This window comes from Sycon ciliatum, chromosome 2 (genome assembly GCF_964019385.1).
Source record: "Sycon ciliatum chromosome 2, ocSycCili1.1, whole genome shotgun sequence".
Lineage (NCBI taxonomy): Eukaryota > Metazoa > Porifera > Calcarea > Leucosolenida > Sycettidae > Sycon > Sycon ciliatum.
Window position 1 is genome coordinate 2,934,530 of NC_088644.1, and position 25,307 is coordinate 2,959,836.

At 49.9% G+C, this 25,307-nt stretch overlaps 3 protein-coding genes across 3 annotated transcripts in view; 1 reads left to right on the forward strand and 2 right to left on the reverse strand.

Annotated features, from left to right (window-relative positions):
• LOC135808247 (SH3 domain-binding protein 2-like) overlaps positions 1 to 3,766 on the reverse strand; it is an 11,255-nt gene extending 7,489 nt beyond the window's left edge. Inside the window, exons 1-4 of the mRNA XM_065321413.1 lie at positions 2,572 to 3,766; positions 1,126 to 1,225; positions 667 to 775; positions 1 to 36 (exon numbers count right to left, since the gene is read on the reverse strand). The exon at positions 1 to 36 is cut by the window's left edge and continues 14 nt beyond it. Coding sequence (XP_065177485.1) covers positions 1 to 36; positions 667 to 775; positions 1,126 to 1,225; positions 2,572 to 3,142 — 816 coding nt within the window. The 5' untranslated portion in view covers positions 3,143 to 3,766. The remainder of the gene's footprint in view (positions 37 to 666; positions 776 to 1,125; positions 1,226 to 2,571) is intronic.
• An 8,066-nt stretch (positions 3,767 to 11,832) lies between these two features.
• LOC135808130 (uncharacterized) lies at positions 11,833 to 12,468 on the forward strand. The gene has a single exon (XM_065321277.1). The coding sequence runs from the start codon at positions 11,833 to 11,835 to the stop codon at positions 12,466 to 12,468; it is 636 nt and encodes a 211-aa protein (XP_065177349.1).
• Positions 12,469 to 16,229: 3,761 nt separating this feature from the next.
• Positions 16,230 to 24,999, reverse strand: LOC135808250 (guanidinobutyrase-like). The gene is made up of 6 exons (XM_065321415.1): positions 24,543 to 24,999; positions 22,453 to 22,620; positions 21,853 to 22,038; positions 18,914 to 19,058; positions 17,791 to 17,885; positions 16,230 to 17,515 (listed from the first exon to the last, which is right to left on the reverse strand). The coding sequence occupies exons 1-6, from the start codon at positions 24,894 to 24,896 to the stop codon at positions 17,414 to 17,416; spliced, it is 1,050 nt and encodes a 349-aa protein (XP_065177487.1). The 5' UTR covers positions 24,897 to 24,999; the 3' UTR covers positions 16,230 to 17,413.
• Positions 25,000 to 25,307: the final 308 nt, after the last annotated feature.

The window sequence follows — 25,307 nt, forward strand, 5'->3', positions numbered from 1 at the left end:
CACATCGATGTCGTTCTGAACCTTTTCCATCCATCCCTGCACGACAATATCAAAACAGGACTTCTATAATAATGACCCCCGTTGTCTACTTCAATATCTCCTGCCGAGAAATGATTCAAATTATTGCCCTCTTCGTCTTGTCAAATACATGCACTTGCAAGTGAGACCTCCCTGGGTGCTGTTAGTGACATGACCTTGGTGTGATGTGCTGCTGCTGAACAAAGAGCCAAGATGCGACAAAGCTAAGAGTGCACTCGTTTCCTATCTACATGTACAACCGTCCCTCTTTAATCCAGCGCATTATGAACCAGCACCCTCAACAACTCACTAAACCAGCATAACTTTCAGTAACCAAATGTCCTATTCATACGGCTGCAACAAATACATCAGATTTGATAACAGATTATCTGTACCATACAGTTATGGATGATGCCGGATTTTAAAGGGGCAACATTAATGAAAACAAAACGGTGACTGGTGAACTCTTGTCGGCTGCTACTCACTCAAATTTACAGTCAATGCATTGAGTATCTAGAACTAGTTTTTGAGACCTAAGAATTATTGACGCTTCGGGATAATCGCCCATCCTCAGAACAGGTTCTTGATATGCATGTATAAGACCATGAGCGTGGACAGCCTTCCTTCACTGTACATACAGTACTATACCTGCAACTCCATGTCTGATGATGGGCTGACAACGTATGTGCGCTTCTTGGGATGCGAGTGAACGAGTTTAAAACACCACGGATACTTTGGCACTTGCGTCCTCTCAATCCTGCCAGATGGAAATCACAATGCATCACATCACTGCACTTGGTGAGCATCACAGACAGAGTTAATAAAGCCCAGGAACAGGTCCGCCATGGAAGCAGTGGTTTCCATATGGATCCCACTGACTTACACAACGCTGGGTATCGCATTGCAAACACTGCCAAAAATGTCGCAAGTGCAACAGCTTGTAAATCAGGTACATTGGGTGTAAGCCGATGCGACCAAGACACCAGTCTACATTGGAAATCTACACTGAATAATGGCTTAGGTATCCAAACTGCATGCCAGACTTAGACCACAGTGGCTACAAGACTATCAAAGTTCTGAAAACACAATACTGATGACAGCTCTTACCGGTAATCGTTGAGAGAAAACTGTCCCTTTGGAATAGACGCATGGTCATCCTTATAGTAGTACATACACCCTTTCTTCAGCACCATATATCTTCGCTTCCCTGTCAGTCACAAGTAAGTTCACAAACGCACAGAGTGTGTGAGACGGCAGGTCAAAATCGCAACAATCAGCGTATCGGCTAAAATTAGGGATGGCCTGGTTGGTTCACATTGCACATGCTGAACTGGCATGGGAATTTGTTTGAGTTGTTGGATGCAAACACCTCTTAGGGAGCTGGTGAATCATCGGCTTGAGGTAATGTACCAGCTGCATAAGTGCAATGCGCGTGATCCCAGTGAAATCAAGTAGATTTCTAGCGATGGCCTGTTTTTGATGTGAGTTGGCAGGTTTCCTATGGGGCCCACAGCTGGCACAGAGCACTTGTATTGAATAACCCAGGCACTCCGACGTTACCATGGTTACAGTGATGAGAAGGTGTAAGTCTAGCTACCCTGCTTTTCGGGAGTGTAGGCCGCACTGCACTGGCGTACACGCAGACTTTTTTGTCACGAAATACAGACATCTACTTCTTCAAGTAGATCTACCCTGTTTATCACCGTTAATTTGATCATCGCAGTATAAGCAGCACCGCCGTTTTTTGGGTGAAGTACTGGTTAGGCCCCGGTGTAATATGCCCGAAACTTTGCCGAAAATGCCTTTGGGAAATTCTCGTAAACCTTGCCGAAAATGCTCGGAAAATGCTCACTTTTTTGTAATCCTCAGCACACGCCGTCAAAACCAGGGAGTCAGAAAATACTCAATAAGAGACTTGTTCGAGTCTGCCATGGTAAACAATTCATAAACTACTCAACAAGAAGCTAACCCACGGAATGCGGAAGTGACGTTTTTGTTTGGGAAGTTTTTCTTCTCTCAATTTTGATACACAACGGCCAAGTGCTCCGTTTCCCCCCAAAATGCTGCATCACGAGCCCAAAGTGCTGGGTTCGCGGATTGTACCGAAAATGCTCAAAAAAATGCCGGCATATTACACGGGGGCCTAGTACTGGTGCACAATGTGTGGCTTGTACTCCGGAACAATACGGTACCTAACTACTTCGAGGTAGAGGATATGTCTATTGATACTTTATCCAGGGGTCAAGGCGTTAGTACTACCCCACGGTCACGACATGGGGAGGGAACGGTCGTTATCAGCAAAAGCCATTCAGACCATGCATCACATAATCACAAATGTCATTGTGAAGGCACACTGCATGGCCGGGCGCGGGGGGGACTAGCACAATCATCGCTATCGATAATTAATTATAGCTTTGTTCCGCTGCACCCCAGGCACATGCATTCTCCTAAAATTCAGTCTCTCGATCCAGGCCCTCCCAGAGGCCAGGGGATACCAGCATAATCAGCACTGAATCATGATCGGATTGAATGAAGTGCGCAGGAGATCCTTACAGTTGTGTACGTTTCCACCAAGTTTCCTGACCCATCCAGAATGCGAGCAACCATCCGACATCAGATCGCGCACTGCAATGCCCATCATGGGCTCCGAACCCATGTTTGAGGACTGTGTTGTGGATACCGGCGATGCAACTCGAGAAGTGGGCGCACTGTGAGATCCACCACTGCCAACACCACTCGAGGCCGAGGGAGAAGTCGCCATTCGCTGCTGTCCGCTCACCGATGAATACGGATCGGGCACTGAAACCGATAGGCCAGCTGGTGGTGTTGATATAGGAACAGCAGCAGTTGAGTTGCCTCCTGCTGTTGCCGTTGGGCTGTTTTCGGACCTGCTCAGAATCACTATGGCGTCCAGAAGCAGCTTCCTCTTCGCTGCATCGCGAATAAGCAGTTTGTTCTGGGCGAATGTGTTATCCAGCTGCATCAGGTCCTTTCCTGCTACTCCATGTCGACGTAGGCCTTCCGCCAAGCCTGGGATTTGCTGACTGAGGCCAGCAGCCGTGGCCCAGGCACACACGTCCGCGTTTGTCCATGAGAGGCAAGCGGATGGAGGTGCCAGGCTCATTGCAGATAGCGCTACTCACCTGCCTGCACTGCCCCACCTGCCTGCACAGTCACTGTTTGCCAGCGACTACTCTGCGCCGACCGTACTCAAGCCGACTCCTTGCTAATCCTTGCAGCCTATGCTAGCTCAAGTCAAGCTCTGGATAGCTGACCAGTGCGGTTGCAGTCTGCTGTAGCGTTGATCGCTATCTTTACTTCTAGAAGTAATTAGTTCTCCCAGTTTGAATACTAGTCTTGTACTTGTCGACTATGTAGTTGGAGATTTCTGTTCCGAGTCGGGCCATGCGTCTAGCGAACCGGTATAGCATGAACTGCAGCTCTGCACGCGAGGTGTCCTGTCCACTCAGGCGTGGATCCTCGACCTACTCCGAGGTGTCGCCAGAAGTCGGAAAGCACCTGTACGATCTTCCCGATTCACGCAATGAACGTCGGGAACGAAAATAGCAAGCTCCAACAAGGAGAGTGCCATGCCATCCTGGGGATCGGATTTGTTTTGAAACACCCTGGAACAGTGCACTGTGATGCGTAGGTCTACCGAAGATGAGTTTTGAAGTTTCCAAACGGCATGTGCTGCAGTATGGCACCACGGACCAATGTTCCAGTCAGGCTGTCAAACTGCCAATGACCTAACACACACCTACGGCTACGTCCTTTGCTGTCACATAATTATGTGCTTCTGCGGAAGTTCTGGGGACCATGCATGGTGTGTGTTGCGTTGTAACAACTGGTAATACAGTACAATGGTTAACCGTGTGCAACGTTTTCATTGGTTATGGTGCTCCGTCATTTCTGACAAGATCCCGAAGCAGCTAGATACTGCACGTAGCCATAGTAGATACTGGTTGTAGTCAGTTGGCATTGATCAGGGGATCTATGACACAAAACACAGGCGGGCAGCCTCAGATTCAACAGTACCCAAGATATCCATAATGGCGGCATCAGGCCGAGAAGGGGAGCACGCAGAAGCTGAACTAACTGCTTAGACAGTCACACTCTACTCTCGAACAGAGGGATACCAGCACACTGAGTCCAACACAGTCGACCAGCGTAGGCCCGGCGCAAGGATCATCAACTAATTACTTAGTATCCATCCCGCGCCGCCCCTCATCACCAATGCATCTGGCAGTTGACTCCAAATGACTATGTGGTGAGTTTCAACTGTCAATGCACCCTGCCGCAGTAGCATCCACTGAATGGACCAATGCTGACATTGCTATCCAGCTTCTATGAAACCAAACTGATGACTCTGGACTGTGTGACATTGTCACTAGATGTCACACAGAGATAGAAAGAGAGAGAGAGAAGCCACTGGCCATCCCAGCTTTTAAAATAACATTCCCATCCAGCTCGATATGACTGTACATCACAACTTCCGGTGTTAGTGGAGGGAGGTGTTGCTGTATGAGGTCCGATCTGAAATCGCCTTCTGCAAATTGGAGACTATTCCCAAACTGGACTGTGAAGTAAAATTGCTCTCCTTTCGTGATTGGTTTGGTGGCGAAATAGCTCTGTGTGCACCGCACCAGGGACTAACGTTACTAGTAATCTGGTAATGCCGGTATTGCTCGTGGCCGATATTGAAAATTTGAAGATCCAAGTGAGTTGTTCGCAGAGGATGCTTTTTTCTGGATGTTGCCAGCACGGCAGGGGTATCAAGCTGGTTGATAGCTGAGCCATCAACAAGCGACGGCTTCGTTTTGAACAAGGTGGATGGTTCTCGGATGCTTTGACGGTTCGCTATGGCTGGCGCTTACGTGATCTTCCGAGGAAGTGTGTGCGCGCTCGCGTGTGTGTGTGTGCGTGCACTTGGTGCTGTGTTCAGCATTGACCATGTGGCGACATACCCAACAGTCGGGTTATCCTACCTTCTGCCCACAATGCTTTATGGGTGACCTGGTTGCGTGGAGGCTATGGGTGCTGCCATTCCGAACATGCAACTGGAGCCCACTTTACTCCCGTTGGACGGTGAAATTCTGCCTGCTGCTACTGCCCATGGGCACCAAGATGCTCATTTGGATATCTGTGCAAAGGGCTTCTTGGTCTCGGCAGCAAGACGCATTTTATTGATGTGATGGTCACACATCCCTCGGCGTCCTTGCTGCCGAGAGCGGAGGTCCTTGCCCAGCTGTCCAGGAATGAAAAGGGGAAAAAGCGTGCCCATCTGGAGAGAGTTGTAAGGAGCAGAGTTTTCAAACACAGAAGTCAGAACGATGTGTTGCGACTCTGAGTTTCACGCCAAGCAAACACAAGGCAACATCGGCTATGAAATCACATGATTCCATTATTCTAACTTGGGTTGGAGGACCAATTCTACTGTAAATATTCTAACATTTTCAAGAAAAGTTGAGTGCTAATATAATAAAGTGCATGTAGATCATGCTTCAACGTACTTAGAAACAATTGTTTCAAAGTGGAAAAATTCTAAAGGGAAAGTTTTGACCACGTCTCGGTCTTCTCAATAATAAATAGCAGCTGTTGGTTTATAATATAGGAAATCACTAAGCGGAAATAGGAATGGTATACTTGAGTAAGTCTGTGAAAAATCTCCATAGCACGACTTCATTTGAAAAGGAGATTTTGACGCTGCACCAGCATTGTTTACATATTTAAAAATTTGAGAAGAAAAAAAGAGATCCAAAAGACACAGGAGACAGGAGTGAAAATAGAGAATAGAGTTCTCCATTCAGGCTTCCGAGGCCTGTGCGCATGCTCCGGTTCAATTTAGCGTGGCACGTGGGCTGGCAGCAGGATAACATCAAAGCCTTTCCGCGAGACCTGCAGTACTGTTACGAACAAGACGATGCAGTAGATAGTGGGCGACAAGAAAACCAGAAAGGAGGCAAACCCATGCATAAACATGGAGTTGGTTGCCACGGCAAATTCCACCACGGCAATGGCCAAGGCCGAGGAGGGGAAAGTGAACGCCCAGAACGCCAGGGAGAAGGGAGTGCGGAACAGAAAGCGCGGCAGATGCACCACCATGACCAGAAAGAAGAAGATTCCAATGGAGGCTAGCGACTGGCAGAACTCGTCGCAGCTGGCCTTGCCGAACGCGCCGCCCTGCATATGTGCCCAGCTAATGGCTGCCAGCGACGGTGGCGCAGTGTACAGAAACAGGGTGGGCTGCAGACTGGCAGGCAACGACCATGTATTCACCGACCATGGTAGCAGCTGCTTGCTGTGCACTTCCCCCACGGACAGTAAGTCCAGCGCTCTCTCAACGTCTGTAGTAGACCCATCAGACTCCACGTCATCATAAACTTGAGGGAGTGGAGGCAGACTGGGTGTATCTTGTATATCGATGGATGATGCGCTGGCGGCAATCACTAAATCAGAACTATCAGCAGAAACAGGACGATTATTAAATACGGCCGAGCCGGCATCCTCGCCAGTCGTCCGTAGCTGCAAATGAGATGGATGAGAAATCTGCGATGTTGCACATGCCAGACTTGCCGCAGTGGTGCGTCGCGACAGATTTCGTTGAGAACCAATCCACCTTTGACCGTCGCGAACGCGATCGGTCTCTGCTGCTGACTGTTTGTGCAAACCAGAGCCAAGCCATGCGCGTAGGTCCGGCGTCGTGTGCAGAGCTACCAGAGCCATGAGTTGGTACAGGATGCCAATGGCAAACAGAAATACGGACATAGACTTATCTCCCAAGCTTGCGGCAACACCGGCACCAATGATGTTACCTACAATGGAGAGTTGATACGCTGGATTGGCCCAGGATAGTGTCCGCGACACACCATACATCCATTCCGTGTACACACACAACTCTAGACACAGCAGTAGCACAATGACGATGTAGAAGAGTGCTATGGGCATATTGGGTGTTTCAAACGGGGGAGTGGGTGCTGATACGCCCATTACCATAACGATCAGGAAAGGCATGAAGAAGAAGTTGACGTGAATAGAACTTTTGAACTCCCATACTACAGCACGCCATCTGTACACGGCCTTGATTACGTATAGAGCAGTGAAGAGGGCAAAAAGCGTCAGGCTGATCATCCAGAATGCCATTGACAAACCACGATGAGGGGTTGACACCAAGAACCCGAGAGGTCCTGTCGTGACATTCTGTGCGGAGAGGGCATGCCACAGTGAGGACTGACCGGCCGTGCCCAGGCAAATTCCGAAAGCAGACGCTGGGAATCTATGCAAGTCAAACATTATCGTGCTGCTATCCTACTGCTGGTATGCCCCACAGCACGGACTTCAACATTGAAACAGACTCCAATGACCTCCTGCTCAGGGCTGTCAGGGTTGCTTGAGGCAATGAGTCTCGGCGTCTGCCCTCGACTCCGCCGGCCAATATCCAGATATCAGGCTGCCGCAAACCCTACTGCCCAGATACCCCAGAGAGGAGAGTGCCTGGATTACACAGAGCTGCCCCAGGCCAGTGAAAAGAGCTAGATCAGCTACACAAATAAAATTATTGTTCATTCAAATGTCGAGTCCATTCACAAGGTTTCTTATTCGTCATGGTTGTACATTTGGTTTGCATGACCTCAGATTGACTTGTACACATTTCCCGTAGACGTCTACGGTAGAGTTTATTTATGCACTCCCGTATTCGTATACGATCGTATACGTCTCCCAGGTTCAGTGTCTACCTGCTCACATACGTCCCTGTGCGGACCGTACCGTATCTACGAATTTCCATAAACGCATTTGTCTCTCCTTATTGCTTTTTCCTTCTCTCTCTCTTTCTCTTTGCTCTTTTCCTTTGGCATTCATACTGTTTGGTAACACTTTTCTTGCTCCTCAATTAATTGGAAAGGCTTTCTGTCTAAAGCCTTTCCATACTGGTGCTCGATGTTTTCAGTTTGGGGACACCAAAATTAGTGTACCGCTAAAGACACGTGGTCGACACGTTGTTGACACGTTGTTGACACGTTGTTGACACTTTGTTGACACGTGACCCAATTACCGGCCTACCAAGTGCCTTTGGCGACCGCTAACAGCAACTGTGGAACAGTGCAGTGCCCTTTTTTGGAGCAACGTACGAGTAGTGCCCATGGATTATGACCCCGCGACCCCAATCTACGTGGCGGTCCGCAATTCGCTACTTCATACTGACTGGCGTCCGGCATCGTCCCGAATTTGGCCACAATCTGCTCTCGGGACCCTATACTAGGGCTCCCTGACCTGCTCCATCTCCGCCATCGTCAATGTACTGCGCATCCACCCAGGCCAGGACTGCACTTACTTACGGGAAGGAGTATTTGCAAGATGGAACCTGGGAACTGGAAGACGACGAAGAGGAAGCGTGGGAATCCGGCGGCAATGGCTGGGATGTAAGTCCAACATTGCTGGTGCCAGAGTAGCCACTGCTTGCTTATAAGGGAATCATGTGTGTTGCCTTTTTGCCTTTTCCGACGTCCTCCTCCGACTGTACTCCCGATCCCAGGACTGAACTTACGGGAAGGAGTGCTTCCAAGATGGGAGACGAAGAAGAAGAAGCCGCTGAATCCGGCGGCAATGGCTGGGATGTAAGTCCAACATTGCTGGTGCTAGAGTTACCACTGCTTGTTTATAAGGGATTCATGTGTGTTGCCCTTTTTTTGCCTTCTCCCATGTTCTCCTCCGACTGTACTGGTGAACGCTGTCACATATGTTGCCCTTTCCAGGCAGTAGAAGGGAGGGGGGGGGGGGGGAGGCAGCACATCCTGGCATCCAGGAATGCTAGGCCCTAGGAACTAGGCAATCTGACCTTTCCTCTTACCAGTTCTTGAACATCCTCAGTCTTGTTAGAATGAACTGTGCAACTCGGCAATCGGTGATAGCAGAGGACCAATGCCGATGGCGATGCACCTTCCTTTTTCTCTGTCACAGGCTGCGTTCTCGAGAGGAAGCGTTATTTCTGCATTCCAAGAAGGACGGCACAATGGTGAGTGGAACTTCGTTGGTGTGCAGCCTTGCTAGTTGAATTGTAAATCAACCATTCTTCCTGTCTCTGACTTCTTCAATGTCCTCCTCAGTGTCGGACTGTCCGCGTCGCATTGAACTGGTCCGATGAGGCTGCTATTGCACACACAGTGAGGGAACTCCCATACGGGAACTCGGAAGTACTGCTACAGTACAGGTAAGGTGGCCATTGCTTATGTGCGTGCGCCGTTGTCAAACTTCTAAGCCAGCTGTACTCCAACCTACATGGAGTCTGAAAGTAGTCAGCTGGCGAACTACAATTGAAGTTTAGACGTTATATGCCCCGGCTTGGTCAGCTTTTTCAGTTTCACAATGCATTGCACTCAGCACCGCTTCTCGGAGTATCTTGTCAGGATAGCTTTGGAACGCATCCTCCCCAGTGGGGGAACGGCAAATGTGCTGTTCATTTTTTAGGCTTGCTTTTATGGTATGTACAAATCCCCATTGAAAAGACATAGTGGAGACCAGAAACTGCAAATAGATGTTGGGAACCGCGAAGACCACCCTTCCTTGTCAAGTTCCCTGAGGGTGTGGAGGGGGGGGGGGAGCGGAGGAGGGACATTCCTGCACTGCTTATTAAAAGCAGGATTCACAGGAGCATTTTCAGAAATTGCTTGTACATTTGTACCAGTTGTAACCGACAAACGCATTCTCATTGAGGTTTGACTTGAGGCACGTCAGCAAGGCGCTGTTGCATCGCTGACGTCTTGTCCTGATTCTGTGAATGGTATTTTGTGCGAGTTTGCATCGCACGCAGAATCGCAGGTCGTGTCGCATTGCGCAGCACACTGCCAAATTGCTTCTGTGAATCCCACGTGAATGGGAATTCCAATGGGAATGTAATCCATTGCCAACAGGTGTATTCCCGAGCTGCGCATCATACTGCAAAATTGCTCCTGTGCATGCAAATGGATTTCATTGCTCTTCTGTAGTTTGGGAAATTCTCGATTATGATAATTCTGCGTGTGTGTGTACACCAGCCCTGAACATACATGTAGGTGACCCATTTGTGGTGTCTCATAGCCTACCTCACGACCTTATGCTTTCTTTCTGTATCACTTGTATCTTGCAGGTATATCACCCCGTGACGACCACATCGAAGTCTGAAATTGAAGTGTGAAGATGCTTCAGCAACCCCTTCATATTTTTCCATTGCTTTTATTGTGCTTCTACTGTGCATGTGTGTAACCTGTGGGGTATGCATGTGATGACAATGTATGCCGATGACACGGTCAGATTTTGTCCATGCGTGTAACGTACACCTGCATGCTATCGTTGAAAAGGATCTGCCACTTACGATCTTCGGACGATTATCAGGTCAGCTTGGTTTTGTGTGGGCTGTACCAGATGCTGTTCACTTCTCTATCTGTTGGATATGTGACTTTCTGCAAGTTTCTGGTGTATGGTGGCCACTTCTTTGCTCGTCTTTGTATGACATTACAATAATTCTGTATTCACTGCTTCCATGGTGTGGTCTGCAAACTGCAATCCTTAGGCAAATATCATCACGGTTTGCAATGTTGTGCTTTGGCTGCTAGCTTACCTACACATTGTAGTTGAATTATTTTTGTTTCACAACTGACTTCCTGAAGTATGGTGGCCACTGCTTTGCATGGCATTATACAATGTTCATCAAGAATTTCCTGTTTGGGTCGTGTGTGTGTGTGTATGTATGTGTGTGCGTGCCCATGTGTGTGTGTGCCATGTGCATGTGCGTGTTTGTCACAAGGTGTCTGTGTGCGGGGTAGCGAGGTGGGGAGGGCTGGAATGTATCAGTGTGCTACTGCAGTTGCATGGCTACATACAGTGCATCGCGCGTGTGCTCACCATGTTTATCTTCGGAGCTGGGCTAGGGTGGGGGAGGGAACAGAAAAAGAACTGAAATTACCCATATAAAAACCGCTCTGTGAGCGGTTCTGAAAAACCTCTACTGGTGCAGCCCCGTCGTAAAAGTAAGAAATTAGAACTGGCGCATTGTCCTCCCAAATGTGAACTGATCCACCTAAATCGCGATTGACGGGACCCGAACGCACCAGTAGCACGAGGTCGGGAGGGCACAGGATCACAGCCGGCGTCGGCGCTGATCAAGTTACCATACAACACTTAGATCTACCCCGGCCCGAAGCCCACCTTTGCCGCTTTGGCTTTGGCTATGGACCAGCGTCCCCAGCTGCATCCACAGGTAGGAACCTCGTGCTACTGGTGCGTTCGGGTCCCGTCAATCGCGATTTAGGTGGATCAGTTCACATTTGGGAGGACAATGCGCCAGTTCTAATTTCTTACTTTTACGACGGGGCTGCACCAGTAGAGGTTTTTCAGAACCGCTCACAGAGCGGTTTTTATATGGGTATTAATAATACAGTGCAAATCTATCGAGCACGCCAAAGTTGGTGACCCCGTCGAGTATTTTTAGATCATTGTAAGTAATTAAGTTTACCTATTTAACCACAGTATTACCGGTAGTATTGGCCAAGATGGCGACAACACCTATCGGAAGAGGCCGCTCAAATCAACAGTTGCGGAGTAGCACTCCTCCCACTGGGGGTTTGCAGTCAACCCCAACTACGACATCTGGTACATGTACCACAGCTTCCAGTCCTCAACCTAGATTCGCAGTATAGTATTGCCACAAGCAACTTCAGCTCCTGCTGTTGTCTCAGCTGTGACCTTTAATTTACCGCCATATTGGCCCAATGATCCAATATTGTTTGGTTTAGCCAAGCGGAATCTCTGTTCCGTATTCGTGGGATAACTCAGCAGGACATGAAGTTTGATCACGTGATTGCCTCACTAGCCCCGGAGTTTGCTGCTGAGGTCCGGGACCTGCTGATGAACCGGTCGCCAACAAATCCATATACTGCCTTGCGCTCTGAACTCATCAAGCAGACGCAGTCCTCCGAGCAACGGCGCTTGCGGCAATTGCTCACTGAGGAGGAGCTTGGCGATAAAAAGCCATCGCAACTCCTCCGCCAGCTCCGTGGGGATTCGCCCATTGCCACCCAATGTGCAAATGGTGCTTGCCTCTGCGCCTGGAAGTTTGGATTTGGAAGTTTAGCCGAGATGGCCGATCGGGTTGTCGAAGTTGCCCGTCCACCGACAGTTAGCTCTGTTGAGCCAAGTATGGAACTGTATGCTGCTGTGGAGAGCCTTTCCGCCCAAGTGGCTGAGTTGTCTGGCACCATCCATGCTTTAACCCAACGTGGTCGCCCGCCATTCACTCAACATGGTCAGCGCTCGTCTCGCTCCAACTCACCGGCTACTGCCAAAATTGGCACTCAAGACAGAGTTGGCACACCAGACAATCAGATCTGCCGTTACCATAAGAAGTTTGGCACGCGGGCCAACAGATGCTTTGCTCCCTGCGCCTATCTTCAGGGAAACGCCCCCGCCAGCACCTAGAGGCGACTAGTGTTGCTGGCTGCTCAACTGGTCGCCGCCTACATGTCAAGGATCGCCTGTCCCAATCTGCCTATCTAATCGACACTGGTGCCGAGGTGAGTGTTGTGCCACCAACACCTCTCGAAAGGCATCGCCAGTCAGACTACCGGCTCCAAGCAGCTAATGGTAGTGGAATAGCCACATATGCCATCATATGGTCAGCGTTCCATGACGGTGGATCTAGGTCTTCGGCGTCAGTTCCAATGGGTATTTATTGTCGCAGATGTTCAACGTCCAATCATTGGTGCCGATTTCCTGGCACATTTCAACCTTTTGGTCGACTTGAATGGCAACCGTCTCCTGGACGACAGTACCAGTTTAACGATATCAGCCATAGCCACAGCATCCAGCGATCCGACGTGTGTCCTGCCTACTGCTGACAATCCGGACTTTGCCGCAATTCTCGCTGAATTTCCTGATGTCATGCGACCATGCACTCAGCCTGACCGTCCTGGTCAGCATCAGGTGACGCATCATATCGTGACTTCTGGCCAGCCAGTGCATGCTAAGCCACGTCGCCTGGCACCTGACCGCCTTCGCACAGCCAGAGCTGAATTTCAGCACATGCTCAACTCCGACATTATTCGTCCGTCCTCGTCGCAATGGTCTACTCCTCTCCACATGGTGCCAAAACCGAATGGCGATTGGAGACTATGCGGAGACTACCGTGCTTTAAACAAGGCTACTGTTCTGGACAGATACCCGGTGCCTCATATCCACGACATTACGTCATCGCTGGAAGGATGCACAGTGTTCACGAAGCTGGACTTGGTCAAGGCATTCTACCAGATACCTGTTGCACCAGAGGACGTCCCCAAAACAGCTGTGACTACCCCATTTGGGTTATTTGAGTTTGTTCGCATGCCATTTGGGTTACGCAATGCTGCTCAAACCTTCCAACGGTTCTTGGACGATGTCCTAAGCGGTCTGGATTGTGGCAATGGCTACATGGATGATATTCTCGTTGCCAGCAGGGACATGGAATCCCACAGAACCCATTGCTGAGCTGTTCTCCAACGCCTTGCCGACAATGGTTTGGTCATCAACCCCGCAAAGTGTCAGTTTGCAGTCTCAACCATCACGTTTCTCGGCCACCGTATCACCAGCAGTGGAATCTTCCCTCTGGAACAACGAGTCACTGCCGTGCGTGATTTCAAGCCGCCTTCCTCCGTCAAGCAGTTGCGCCGCTTTGTGGGCATGGTGAACTTTTACCGAAGGTTTATTCCTCACTGTGCCGACCTCATGAAGCCGCTAGATGACCTGCTGCGTGGTAGGAAGAAACATGACACCTCGTTCAGCTGGCCCGACACTGCCGAGCAAGCGTTCCTAGCTGTGAAGACCGCCCTCTGCAACGCCACTCTTCTCTCCTACCCTGCTCCGGATGCTCCAATCAACATCATGGTGGACGCCTCTGACTTCTGTGTTGGTGCAGTGCTGCAGCAGGAAGTCTCTGGTCAGTGGCAACCGATCGCTTTCTTCTCCAAGAAGCTGAGCCCCACACAGTGTCGCTATCACACCTTTGGTCGTGAGCTGCTAAGTATCTACCTCGCAATCCGGCATTTTCAGCATCACTTGGAGGGCCGTTCGTTCCATGTCCTGACAGACCACAAGCCGCTGACCTTTGTAGGCCCTTGTTTTTGTTTTTGTTTTTTCGGCCTTGGCCTTGACTCGATCGAGGCTTGTGGCAAGTTGTGCACATTTTTTCCTGTTTTGATATTTGAGGCGATGCGAGGCTACAAGTAGATGGCAGACTGAGGAAGAAGTAGCCACAATCCGCAGAAAGCAAGAAACAGAGGCAAATGAAGCAGCGGACCGGGTGTCCAGTCGGTCGGATCCATGGACTACGAGTTTCGTGACTCGAGGAGTCAGAAAAAACGATGAAAGATGGGAAGGGAGAGTGGACGCAATTTAAAATCATTTTAAATGGGGCCTGGTGCATGTGGAAAGAGGAGCAAGGGAGTTTGCCGTTAACACACAATAATGGGTACAGTAGAATCCTGTGGATAAGCCCCCTGGCTTTTCTGTTTCACAAGGACATTTCGGTGGGCTTATACAAGAACATGCAGCTCGACACCCGAGGAGAAATCAGTATCAGCAGCAGCTACTATACCTTGTTGATGATGCTCACAAGACAGAAGCGGAAAAAAACACTGAATTTCTTTATTTTGGTGTTCTACTACGCGAAATGTGCATTATTATTATTACTATACAATAACATGGGCTTATCACATACTATGGCCTCACAGCGAACAGTGGAAAACGACTGTTGGAGACAGCTTACAACCAGTGCCTGCGCGTCGCTACAGGATGTGTGCCTTCTACACCACTGACCAAGCTCTACGAGGTTGCAGGTGCCCCGCCCCGTCCCTGCATACAAAGATCACACGCCTGGCTGATATTGCTCATCGTCACAACACCCAAACCCCTGCTCGCACCGTTCTCTCCACTCAGGTTCCCCAACGCATACGCCATGACAAGACCACTGGGCAACAGTTAGCCCAGGAGACTTTGCCTACTCAGCAATTTCTCCCGCTGCCTTCGCGACCACCGCCATGCATGGGAAAACGTGGAGATCCTGATGATCCACATCACTGACTGCAGCAGAGATGATCCCCCGCATGTCCGGTTGTCTGCAGCCCTGGACTGCCTGGGCAAGGTTTCCTCTCTTTGTGCTCAATCTCAGTCATATGAGGTCTGGACAGATGGTAGTGTCACTGATGAGGGTACAGGAGGAAGTGGCTATCTTGTCATCAAAGTCACTGATGGCCAACGCTCTGAAGTGAACAGTGGCAGCGATCCTGCAGGCGTGGTAGCAACTTCCTTCACCGCCGAGGTAGCCGCAGCAGTAGCCAGTCTCTCTGTCGCAGGAGATCTACTTTCGGGTGGCCTCACCAACACAGACGATCAACCCTCGCTACCAGACCTCATCCTCGTTACGGACAGTTGTTCGTTGACTGATTCTGTTGCCAGCGATCCGTACCGCATGAGCCCAGATACGATACCTGTGTTTGTGGTACCTGTGTTTGTGGCCATCAAGAGCATTAGCCAGCTTGTTAGCAGCATCCACCTTGTCTGGGTTAGCAGTCACTGTGGCTTACTCCTCAATGACAAAGTAGATCGCCCGGCTGCGGCTGGTACGCCCCCCCCCCCCCCCCCCCCCCCCCCCCCAGGGGCACGTCCGTCTTCCAGTGCAAGCCACCAAGACTGCAGTCCGCAAGGCAACACGGTACCCGCCACCACTGCTCGACACCAAGAAGCTCGGCGACCTTCGGACACGGAAAGCGTCCTGCAAGCTGAACCAGCTGATGACCGACCACTGTAGTCTTCTGAATGGCTACCTCCATCGCATTGGAGCTGCAGACTCGCCTCACTGTGTCTTCTGCCCTGGCGTAGTCGAGGATGCAATGCACTTCCTTTTCAGCTGCCCAGGAAGAGCACAGAGACGCCACTCTGCAGCCCTTCAGTCGTCTTCATCCGTCAGTCAAGCTGTAGCCGACTCTCCCTACAATATAGCACGATTCTTGCAGTTGGAGAAACTGTTACTTGTATGAAGTTTCGAACACAGACTTGAAGCACAATGCATGATGAATTGCTACTGCTATGTGAACTCTCATTACACCGGTAATACCTTCCACGTAGTCATTAGTCTAGCATGACGTATATTTACCTCAATTCAGTGTTTTCCGAAGAATAAAAAATCATTTGACGCGGACACGTGCGTATACGGTGACACCAAAATAGTGCTCAGATTGAAAAGTACCAAGGAAGTGAGAATAAGAAGTGCATTGCTGAAAATCACTGTGCAAACAAAAACAACCGACGATTGTGTTGAAATGTACAACAAACACTAAAAACCAAAAAAAAACGTTCATGTACATGTAGTACGTACATGGTACGACCGGTCGACCTAGGCCCATGTCATGGGCTTGTAGAATGAAGCTTCGTGATGTTCGAACTTGGCCTGGGCTTATACGCGAGCATGGGCTTATGCGCGAGATTGTACGGTATGTCTTGGCGAGAACATACAAGTCAGAAGAAAAGGGATAATGGTAGTGTGTACACGTGTGAATTTATTTCAGGTCAGATTGTGCGGTCAAGGACTCTGTGACGAAATGCCGATACATCGATGGGACTACAATTGTAGAGCAGGATTGGGCTCTTCAACCATGCCCGATGCAGCTCACGAAGTTGTAGCATACATTACAGTCCATACCCGAGCTGGGGTTCGAACCGCACAGTGCACTGTTGCAGGCAGGGTCAAACGGCCTCGATTTTGATGGTTTTCCAGTGCTTTTGGGGCAAAACCTGGCCGAAATCCTATTCTTGGTAGGGCTTGCTTTTTGGAGAAATACACTTCAGAAACATAATTGGAAGAGGATTTCATAGGGGATTGCAGAAAAAATTCTAAAAAAACCTCAAAGTTTAACCCAATATTTTATGGCCAAAACTAGAAGTCCATCTTTTTATGAATGGACTGTAGCTACTGTCAGTACATGTTGGGAGAGGCAAACAAGAGAACCAGCTTGCAATAAGTTTAAGAGAAGTCATCACTCAAGTGATATTCAGTGCAAGGAATGCACTGAGAGTACCGCGAAGTGTCAACTGCCATGCGACTACGGCGTTGCACAAGTACATGACATTGTAGTTCTGCCATTCGATATCAGCTTCCTGGCTGTAAAAAGTGCTTTGACCAGCCATTAGGGCTAGTTAGCCCGGCCGGAAGAGAGGCTATACTACTGTCATTTTGCTAGTGCTGTACCGTGTGAACTCGTTCACTGAGTGATATGGGCGCTCAGTCCGACCGGCACAAATATTGACAATCTGGTCCGGCACCAAAGCTTCCAGTCGAGAGCATGATCCTGCATGGACTGTGTGTCCCACTCGACCATTAGCGACCACTTCCGAGTTACTTGTGGTACTTGACGCCTGGCAACACACACAGCATCTCAAACAGGAGGTTGGCGGCCGTTAGCGCTGTCATATTCGACACGTCGTACGGAGGAGAAACCTGCATGTCGAAGCAGGACAAAAGTATAGAGTATAAAGGACCTATAATTATTATTGCGTTTTCTGGCGTCAAAGTAGCTATGGCAATGTACGGATGGTAAGCGCGAATAATGCTCAGTGCAGGAGGTTCCTCAGTTGCTTGTTTGACTGCAGATCAAATGTAGCGGGCAACCTTCAAGCTTACAAAAGTGAAAATCCAGATCATACAGAACTAATAGACGGCAGATGAATGGTGTAGAGAAGAAGGGAAGAGGGATGTTGCAGCAATAGGCTTACCTCAACCAAATCACAACCCACAACATTCAAGCCCTGTGCTCCTCGGATGATCTCAAGCGCTTGCGGAGTAGTTAGGCCACCGATCTCTGGTGTTCCTGTTACCAAACAGAAGGACAGAGTGACATGAACAAGTAGACCGCCATCCTGCCCTAGCCACAATGTGAAATAGGTGCCCATTTCATTCCCAGCCATATACTTGGTCTGCGTCAGCAATATTGTCGCTTATCTTTCGACAATTTGAACTTAGACTTTGGACATCAACGCGTGCACTTGAGACGACAGAACTTGGTATGATGGAAGGTAAGGTACAGAATGACAACTGGCCATGAGGAATTTATTGTCCAGGGAAGGGTTCATACTTTTTTGGTCCTCCTCGGCGCTGGTGACAAATATGTTTTGCTCGGGATCGACACTTCCCGCTTTCCCAAGCTCATCTCTCTTCCTCTCCGCTGCCTGGCTATTTTCTGAAGGGAAGTCGACCGTGATGATCGCCTTCTCTACAGGACTTCGCGTGGACAGCACGACTGCCTGTGTGGTTCAAATCAGTTGCCCTTCTTGCAAGATTTAGTTTGAACGACGACGACGCGTACAGTACTTGCAAGTCTCCACAATTCTCTGGATACTCCGAGCGTTGAGCTGGAGGTGAGGGAACTGCGATCTCAGCTTGGCGAGCGATCCCTGAGGTGAGCGATCTCGGCCGTTTTGCAAAATGGAACTGATTCCGAGTAGCCGATTACTGTCTTGTGCGCCGCGCTGCTCTTGCCTGCGCAGTGTGACAAGATAATCTATGTCGAAGCGGCGCTGTACCAATCAGGATCACCCACCCGTCGCTCTCGAAATCTACTCGAAATCTAGCTAGATCTTTCAGGTATTAGCAAACCAACCTACTATTAAACCAAAATTGGGATGAAATGGGCTGCCAAGTGAGCATTGGCGATATGGAAACAAAGCTGAAAGATAAGCGACAATATTGCTGACGCGGACCAAGTAACGTGTTGGTTGGAATGACCAATCTGCCCATATTCCCAACTGATACATCTTACGGGAACTGCAGTTGTTGCCGTCACATTCACCAGAAATCTCTGTTGATACGCATAAACACACTTGCATTGTACACACCTACCTGTTCCAGGTGCAATGGACGGATCTAAGCCGTCAATGTCGAACGAAATATAGAGAGGTTGCTGGCCAACACGAGTGCGTACCGTCTCCATCAGCGGTACCATGGACTTGTACCAGCAATCCGTTGCCCAGACCATGTGGAAACCCTGCACAGATACAGCCACACAACAATGCCGCGACATCAGCCTGAAGGTGTTCTTCGAAGTACAGTGAAACCTGTAACTACAGACCACCGTGACTAGCGACCAGCCTGGTACTAAAGACCACCGTGACTAGCGACCAGCCTGGTACTAAAGACCACCGTGACTAGCGACCAGCCTGGTACTAAAGACCACCGTGACTAGCGACCAGCCTGGTACTAAAGACCACCGTGACTAGCGACCAGCCTGGTACTAAAGACCACCGTGACTAGCGACCAGCCCGGTACTAAAGACCACCGTGACTAGCAACCAGCCTGGTACTACAGACCACCGTGACTAGCGACCAGCCTGGTACTACAGACCACCGTGACTAGCGACCAGCCTGGTACTACAGACCACCGTGACTAGCGACCAGCCTGGTACTACAGACCACCGTGACTAGCGACCAGCCTGGTACTACAGACCACCGTGACTAGCGACCAGCCTGGTACTACAGACCACCGTGACTAGCGACCAGCCCGGTACTACAGACCACCGTGACTAGCGACCAGCCTGGTACTAAAGACCACCGTGACTAGCGACCAGCCTGGTACTACAGACCACCGTGACTAGCGACCAGCCCGGTACTACAGACCACCGTGACTAGCGACCAGCCCGGTACTACAGACCACCGTGACTAGCGACCAGCCTGGTACTAAAGACCACCGTGACTAGCGACCAGCCTGGTACTAAAGACCACCGTGACTAGCGACCAGCCTGGTACTAAAGACCACCGTGACTAGCGACCAGCCTGGTACTAAAGACCACCGTGACTAGCGACCAGCCCGGTACTACAGACCACCGTGACTAGCGACCAGCCTGGTACTACAGACCACCGTGACTAGCGACCAGCCTGGTACTAAAGACCACCGTGACTAGCGACCAGCCTGGTACTAAAGACCACCGTGACTAGCGACCAGCCTGGTACTACAGACCACCGTGACTAGCGACCAGCCCAGTACTACAGACCACCGTGACTAGCGACCAGCCTGGTACTAAAGACCACCGTGACTAGCGACCAGCCTGGTACTAAAGACCACCGTGACTAGCGACCAGCCTGGTACTAAAGACCACCGTGACTAGCGACCAGCCTGGTACTAAAGACCACCGTGACTAGCGACCAGCCTGGTACTAAAGACCACCGTGACTAGCGACCAGCCTGGTACTAAAGACCACCGTGACTAGCGACCAGCCCGGTACTACAGACCACCGTGACTAGCGACCAGCCTGGTACTACAGACCACCGTGACTAGCGACCAGCCTGGTACTACAGACCACCGTGACTAGCGACCAGCCTGGTACTAAAGACCACCGTGACTAGCGACCAGCCTGGTACTACAGACCACCGTGACTAGCGACCAGCCCGGTACTACAGACCACCGTGACTAGCGACCAGCCTGGTACTAAAGACCACCGTGACTAGCGACCAGCCTGGTACTAAAGACCACCGTGACTAGCGACCAGCCCGGTACTACAGACCACCGTGACTAGCGACCAGCCTGGTACTAAAGACCACCGTGACTAGCGACCAGCCTGGTACTAAAGACCACCGTGACTAGCGACCAGCCTGGTACTAAAGACCACCGTGACTAGCGACCAGCCTGGTACTAAAGACCACCGTCCTCACGGACAGTCTCCTCTTGAATTTAAAAGTCTAACAGCGTTCACATCAATACCCAACTTATTCTTTTGCTCACTGAGCAATACAATCTTTCCATTTTCTTTCTTCTGTTTTCTTTTTCAATTTAATCCTCCCCACCCAATATCCCTTTGGTGCGTCCATGGAGCTATGAAGCCGAGACCTCTGGTCGGCGGAGCTTAATGGGCCCCACCACCACACTCCATCATTCACCCCAGTGTCTGGAGATATGTGGATTTTGTAGAAAAAAAAAAAAAAAAAAAAAAAAAAAACAGACCACCGTGACTAGCGACCAGCCCGGTACTACAGACCACCGTGACTAGCGACCAGCCTGGTACTAAAGACCACCGTGACTAGCGACCAGCCTGGTACTAAAGACCACCATGACTAGTGACCAGCCTGGTACTACAGACCACCGTGACTAGCGACCAGCCTGGTACTACAGACCACCGTGACTAGCGACCAGCCTGGTACTACAGACCACCGTGACTAGCGACCAGCCCGGTACTACAGACCACCGTGACTAGCGACCAGCCTGGTACTACAGACCACCGTGACTAGCGACCAGCCTGGTAGTACAGACCACCGTGACTAGCGACCAGCCCGGTACTACAGACCACCGTGACTAGCGACCAGCCCGGTACTACAGACCACTGCGCCAGGAGCGGATGGTCTCGCATTCATATAATGGTTGTGCGGTGTGAACCTCTAACTAAAGACCACCTGCCACCAGACCGCTTTCTCTGGCCCCAAGGGGTGGTCGTTAGTTACAGGTTTTTACTGTACGTACAACCAAGTTCAGGACCGTGTCACTGAATCACAACCAGGCCAGGTGGGTTGGCAGTGTTGCTCACAAGCAGGCTAGCCATCGTAGAAGCGCTGCAAGAGTGCCCTTATACTTTACACAAAGCGCTGTCCTTATTTCAAGTATGAAAGCTCCTACAAAGATCCATAGCCGGACGTGAACGACTGTCCAGCACTTGTGACACAGCCCGGGTAGATTGGTTGACAACATGTTACAAGGCGGAGGTTAATCTATCAAACAAGGCTTACATACCAACGCGGGTAGATGTACCAAACCCTCACCCTGCGCACAGTGACATCAAGTTCAGATTCACTGACCTGTTCTTTGGTCCAGTCATAGTCACCTGGACCATAGTCACCGCCTCGCAGTCCTATCTGTGTGGACAGCGTCGGGTCAATCAGCCCCTCGACGCACGCCCGGTAGAATGTCGTGCCGTGTGCCACGTCCTCTCCAAACATGCTGGATTCGGTGTCAGAGTGTGCATCAATGTGCAGTAGAGCCATCTGGAAACAGAGAATGCAACAGGCTATCAAACGAGAAGTATCCTTTACAATTTTAAAGTTGACAACAACCGCATGATATTTATTCAAGGGAAGCAAGCTCCACTGCAGCCACTTCAGACATGAAAAACCCTACATACACACCATCCTCAAATCAAGTGGTCTCTTCGCTGCAAATTCCCAATATCTCAATCAAATTTTCGGCCAGGAGCCATCATCAGGATCCTGATAATGCCTGTTGGCCGAAAATTTGATTTAGATATTAGTAATCTGCAGCGAGGAGACTACTTGATTTGAGGCTGGAGTGTGTGGGTTTTTTCATGAAATAACTGCATGAAGGCAAAAAGGTTAAATTAGTAAAATTACCAAACCTTCGTTTTGTGCCAAATATCCAACAATCCCCAGTGTTGACAGTACCTTTCCATGCTCTTTGGCCAGAGCGCGGAGTATTGGCAGCGTGACGGTGTGGTCACCGCCCATGCTCAACGGCCTACAGCTACCTAGTCCGCTGACAAAGTCTTCAATGCAAGCGACGGACTTCGGCAGGCTGTATGGGTTCACCGGCACATCGCCGATATCTGCCACCTACGCACCAAAAATGGCACAACAGAAGCATCATGGTGAACGAGCCAAACATGTACGTGGAATGTTGTGGACAAAGCAGCATAGAAACCTTTCACACCTGCTTACAGGACAGACACGAGCAAAAGGCTCATCTGTTTTCTGGGTCAGTGGAGGATTTGTATCAGAGTTCTCTGTCGAAAGCCTCCTCTACCTGTATATGAATGTCTCACTTTCCGCCAGCTGCTCCGGATTTTGTTTTGTTCTGGTTTTGTCATGGAGCATGACAGGTTTCTGATGAATATCAGCTGCATGCTGCCGGGCTGGACCTCGTGAATATCAGCTGCATGCTGCCGGGCTGGACCTCGTGAATATCAGCTGCATGCTGCCGGGCTGGACCTCGTGAATGTCAGCTGCATGCTGCCGGGCTGGACCTCGTGAATATCAGCTGCATGCTGCCGGGCTGGACCTCGGCTACCCAAAAAATTCACAGTTTGCGTGAGACTCGGCTGGAAGCCGCGTTTTCCGCATCCGTGGGAACGCCACCACCCTCAAGGATCAAGGCGCAGATGCAGCTCCTAAAGCGGTGGGAGGCGAGGAGATCAGACCCACCAAAGTGGTCAACGATCGAGAATCCTATTCACTGCATCCATGCGCTACCCAAGTGATCCACTAAGTGATGGCATCAGGTAAAGTGCCGGGATCTCCGCTAGTACGTACACTCATAAGTTACCTCGGCTATCCGGACCCCTCAAATTACCGGCACTTTCGTCTATTGGGCACGCTTTGGGCGAGTTTCAGTGGAAATATTACTACTCTTTTGTCACTTTTTGTGGAAATAGTGACGTCATCTGCCATATCTATGGCCTTTCCCCATCAAATGTATGTTATTCGGAGTCACAGACGTTTCGAAGTTACGTGCAGTGTCCGGTTCCGGACCGCCCGGATAAACGAGGTACACGTGTACGAGTGTACTCTGATAACGGGTAAAGTTACAGCGGCTTGCTGACAGTACTGTCGGACGCTGAAGAACCGCATGGGGCCAGCCTCGTAGCCTAGGCCGTTCTTGTTTTTCATGTGCTCGATAGCGTCTATGCACAGTTGAGTCACCGTTTGTATATCAATATGCTGTGTGCTTAGTGAAATTCTAGGCTGCTCTTCGGAGACCGACAGCACTGCAGCACGGTCGTGGGCTGGGATCGTTTCAGTAAAGAGCTACTAAAATTGATGAGGCCAAACTAAAGAAGGTGTGTGGTTCGACTCACCCGACCGACCGTACAATTTCAGCCCGACCGTAACTTTTTTCGGTGGGCTGTCGTGTGACTGACGTACGTGGACTGAACACGTCCACGTCTACGTGCTGTGGGGCGTGAGTCTGCGGACGCAGGCGGCTCCTTTTGGACTTGACTTGTAGTTGTACTGCAGTGCAGTGCAGTGAGTGGTACGACTGCTGCCTTGTGCTGGTAGTAGAGTCTACTCGATACGCGTATACAGTGTATTTACATGTACTAAAAAATATGATAATACTCATAAAAAGGACACACTTCAGGCTCATTACAAACATCTTGAAAGTTTTCGTCTTCACAAGTATACTTTCAAGCCTTCTCATCAGGTGAAATACAGGCAAGGGAAAAGGAACAGGAACAGTGGATTAAATACAGTAAGAAGGTGGTAAAACAGCGCAAAAAGAAAGAAAGAAAGCTGATGAGAAGGCTTGAAAGTATACTTGTGAAGACGAAAACTTTCAAGATGTTTGTAATGAGCCTGAAGTGTGTCCTTTTTATGAGTATTATCGCATTTTTGTCTCAGAGGAAACTGTTTACTAAAAAATATATTAAAAAAAAAAATCCGCCCGCCCGCCCGTAAAAAAAATGTCCATGTTAGTCGAACCACACACCTTCTTTAGTTTGGCCTGATGAATAATTTTTATTATTGTTCATGCTGACCTGCAGAGATTCAAATGGAGCCGCGCCAGTGCTGGTGTTGTACGGTCGCAGCAGTGACGACTCACAGCGAATGTACCTCGGTCCATAACGTGTACCGGGACGGTTGCATGTTCCCCAGTCCATGGGGACGCCCAGGAAACAGGCATTGAGCTTTTCAGCTGCGTCGCCAGGTGCCATTGTGGGCAGACGCATCATTGTCGTGTGCCCGGCGAATCTGGGCAAACCTCCTGGAGAGTTAGGGTCATTGGGTTGCAAGAACCCTCCACTCGTCTGGTTCATGCACCTGCTCGCTAGTAGTACAGGACCCGAGGTCACCAGCCCCAATCCAGCTCGCCTGCTCAACAGTGTACACATGATTACAGCGATGGCGACTCGCTAGCAAACTTTGTGACAATGAAGCGGAGCAAACGCTGGGTTCTGATTATTTGTAACCAGGTAATTAGTTGTCAAAGTGAAAAATAGTTTCATTCAAACAACAACAGTCAACACTCTTGAGTCTTGTCTGTAAAAATCTTCTCGCACTCACGTGACTCAGTCACTGTGTTACTGCACTGACTGTGCCAGATTTCCTCTTTGCGCTTCTACAGCCAGTACAGGTGACACACCATGTCCGGAGCTACATATGTATACAATCTCCTTGCCTTGCATCTTCTGATCTTCTTGCGAAGGACTTGTAACTAATACTAGTACTACTACTAGTACTTGTAAGTGATCGGTCACGTGATGATATTTTCCGTTCAACGACGTTACCGTCGTACTTGTGAG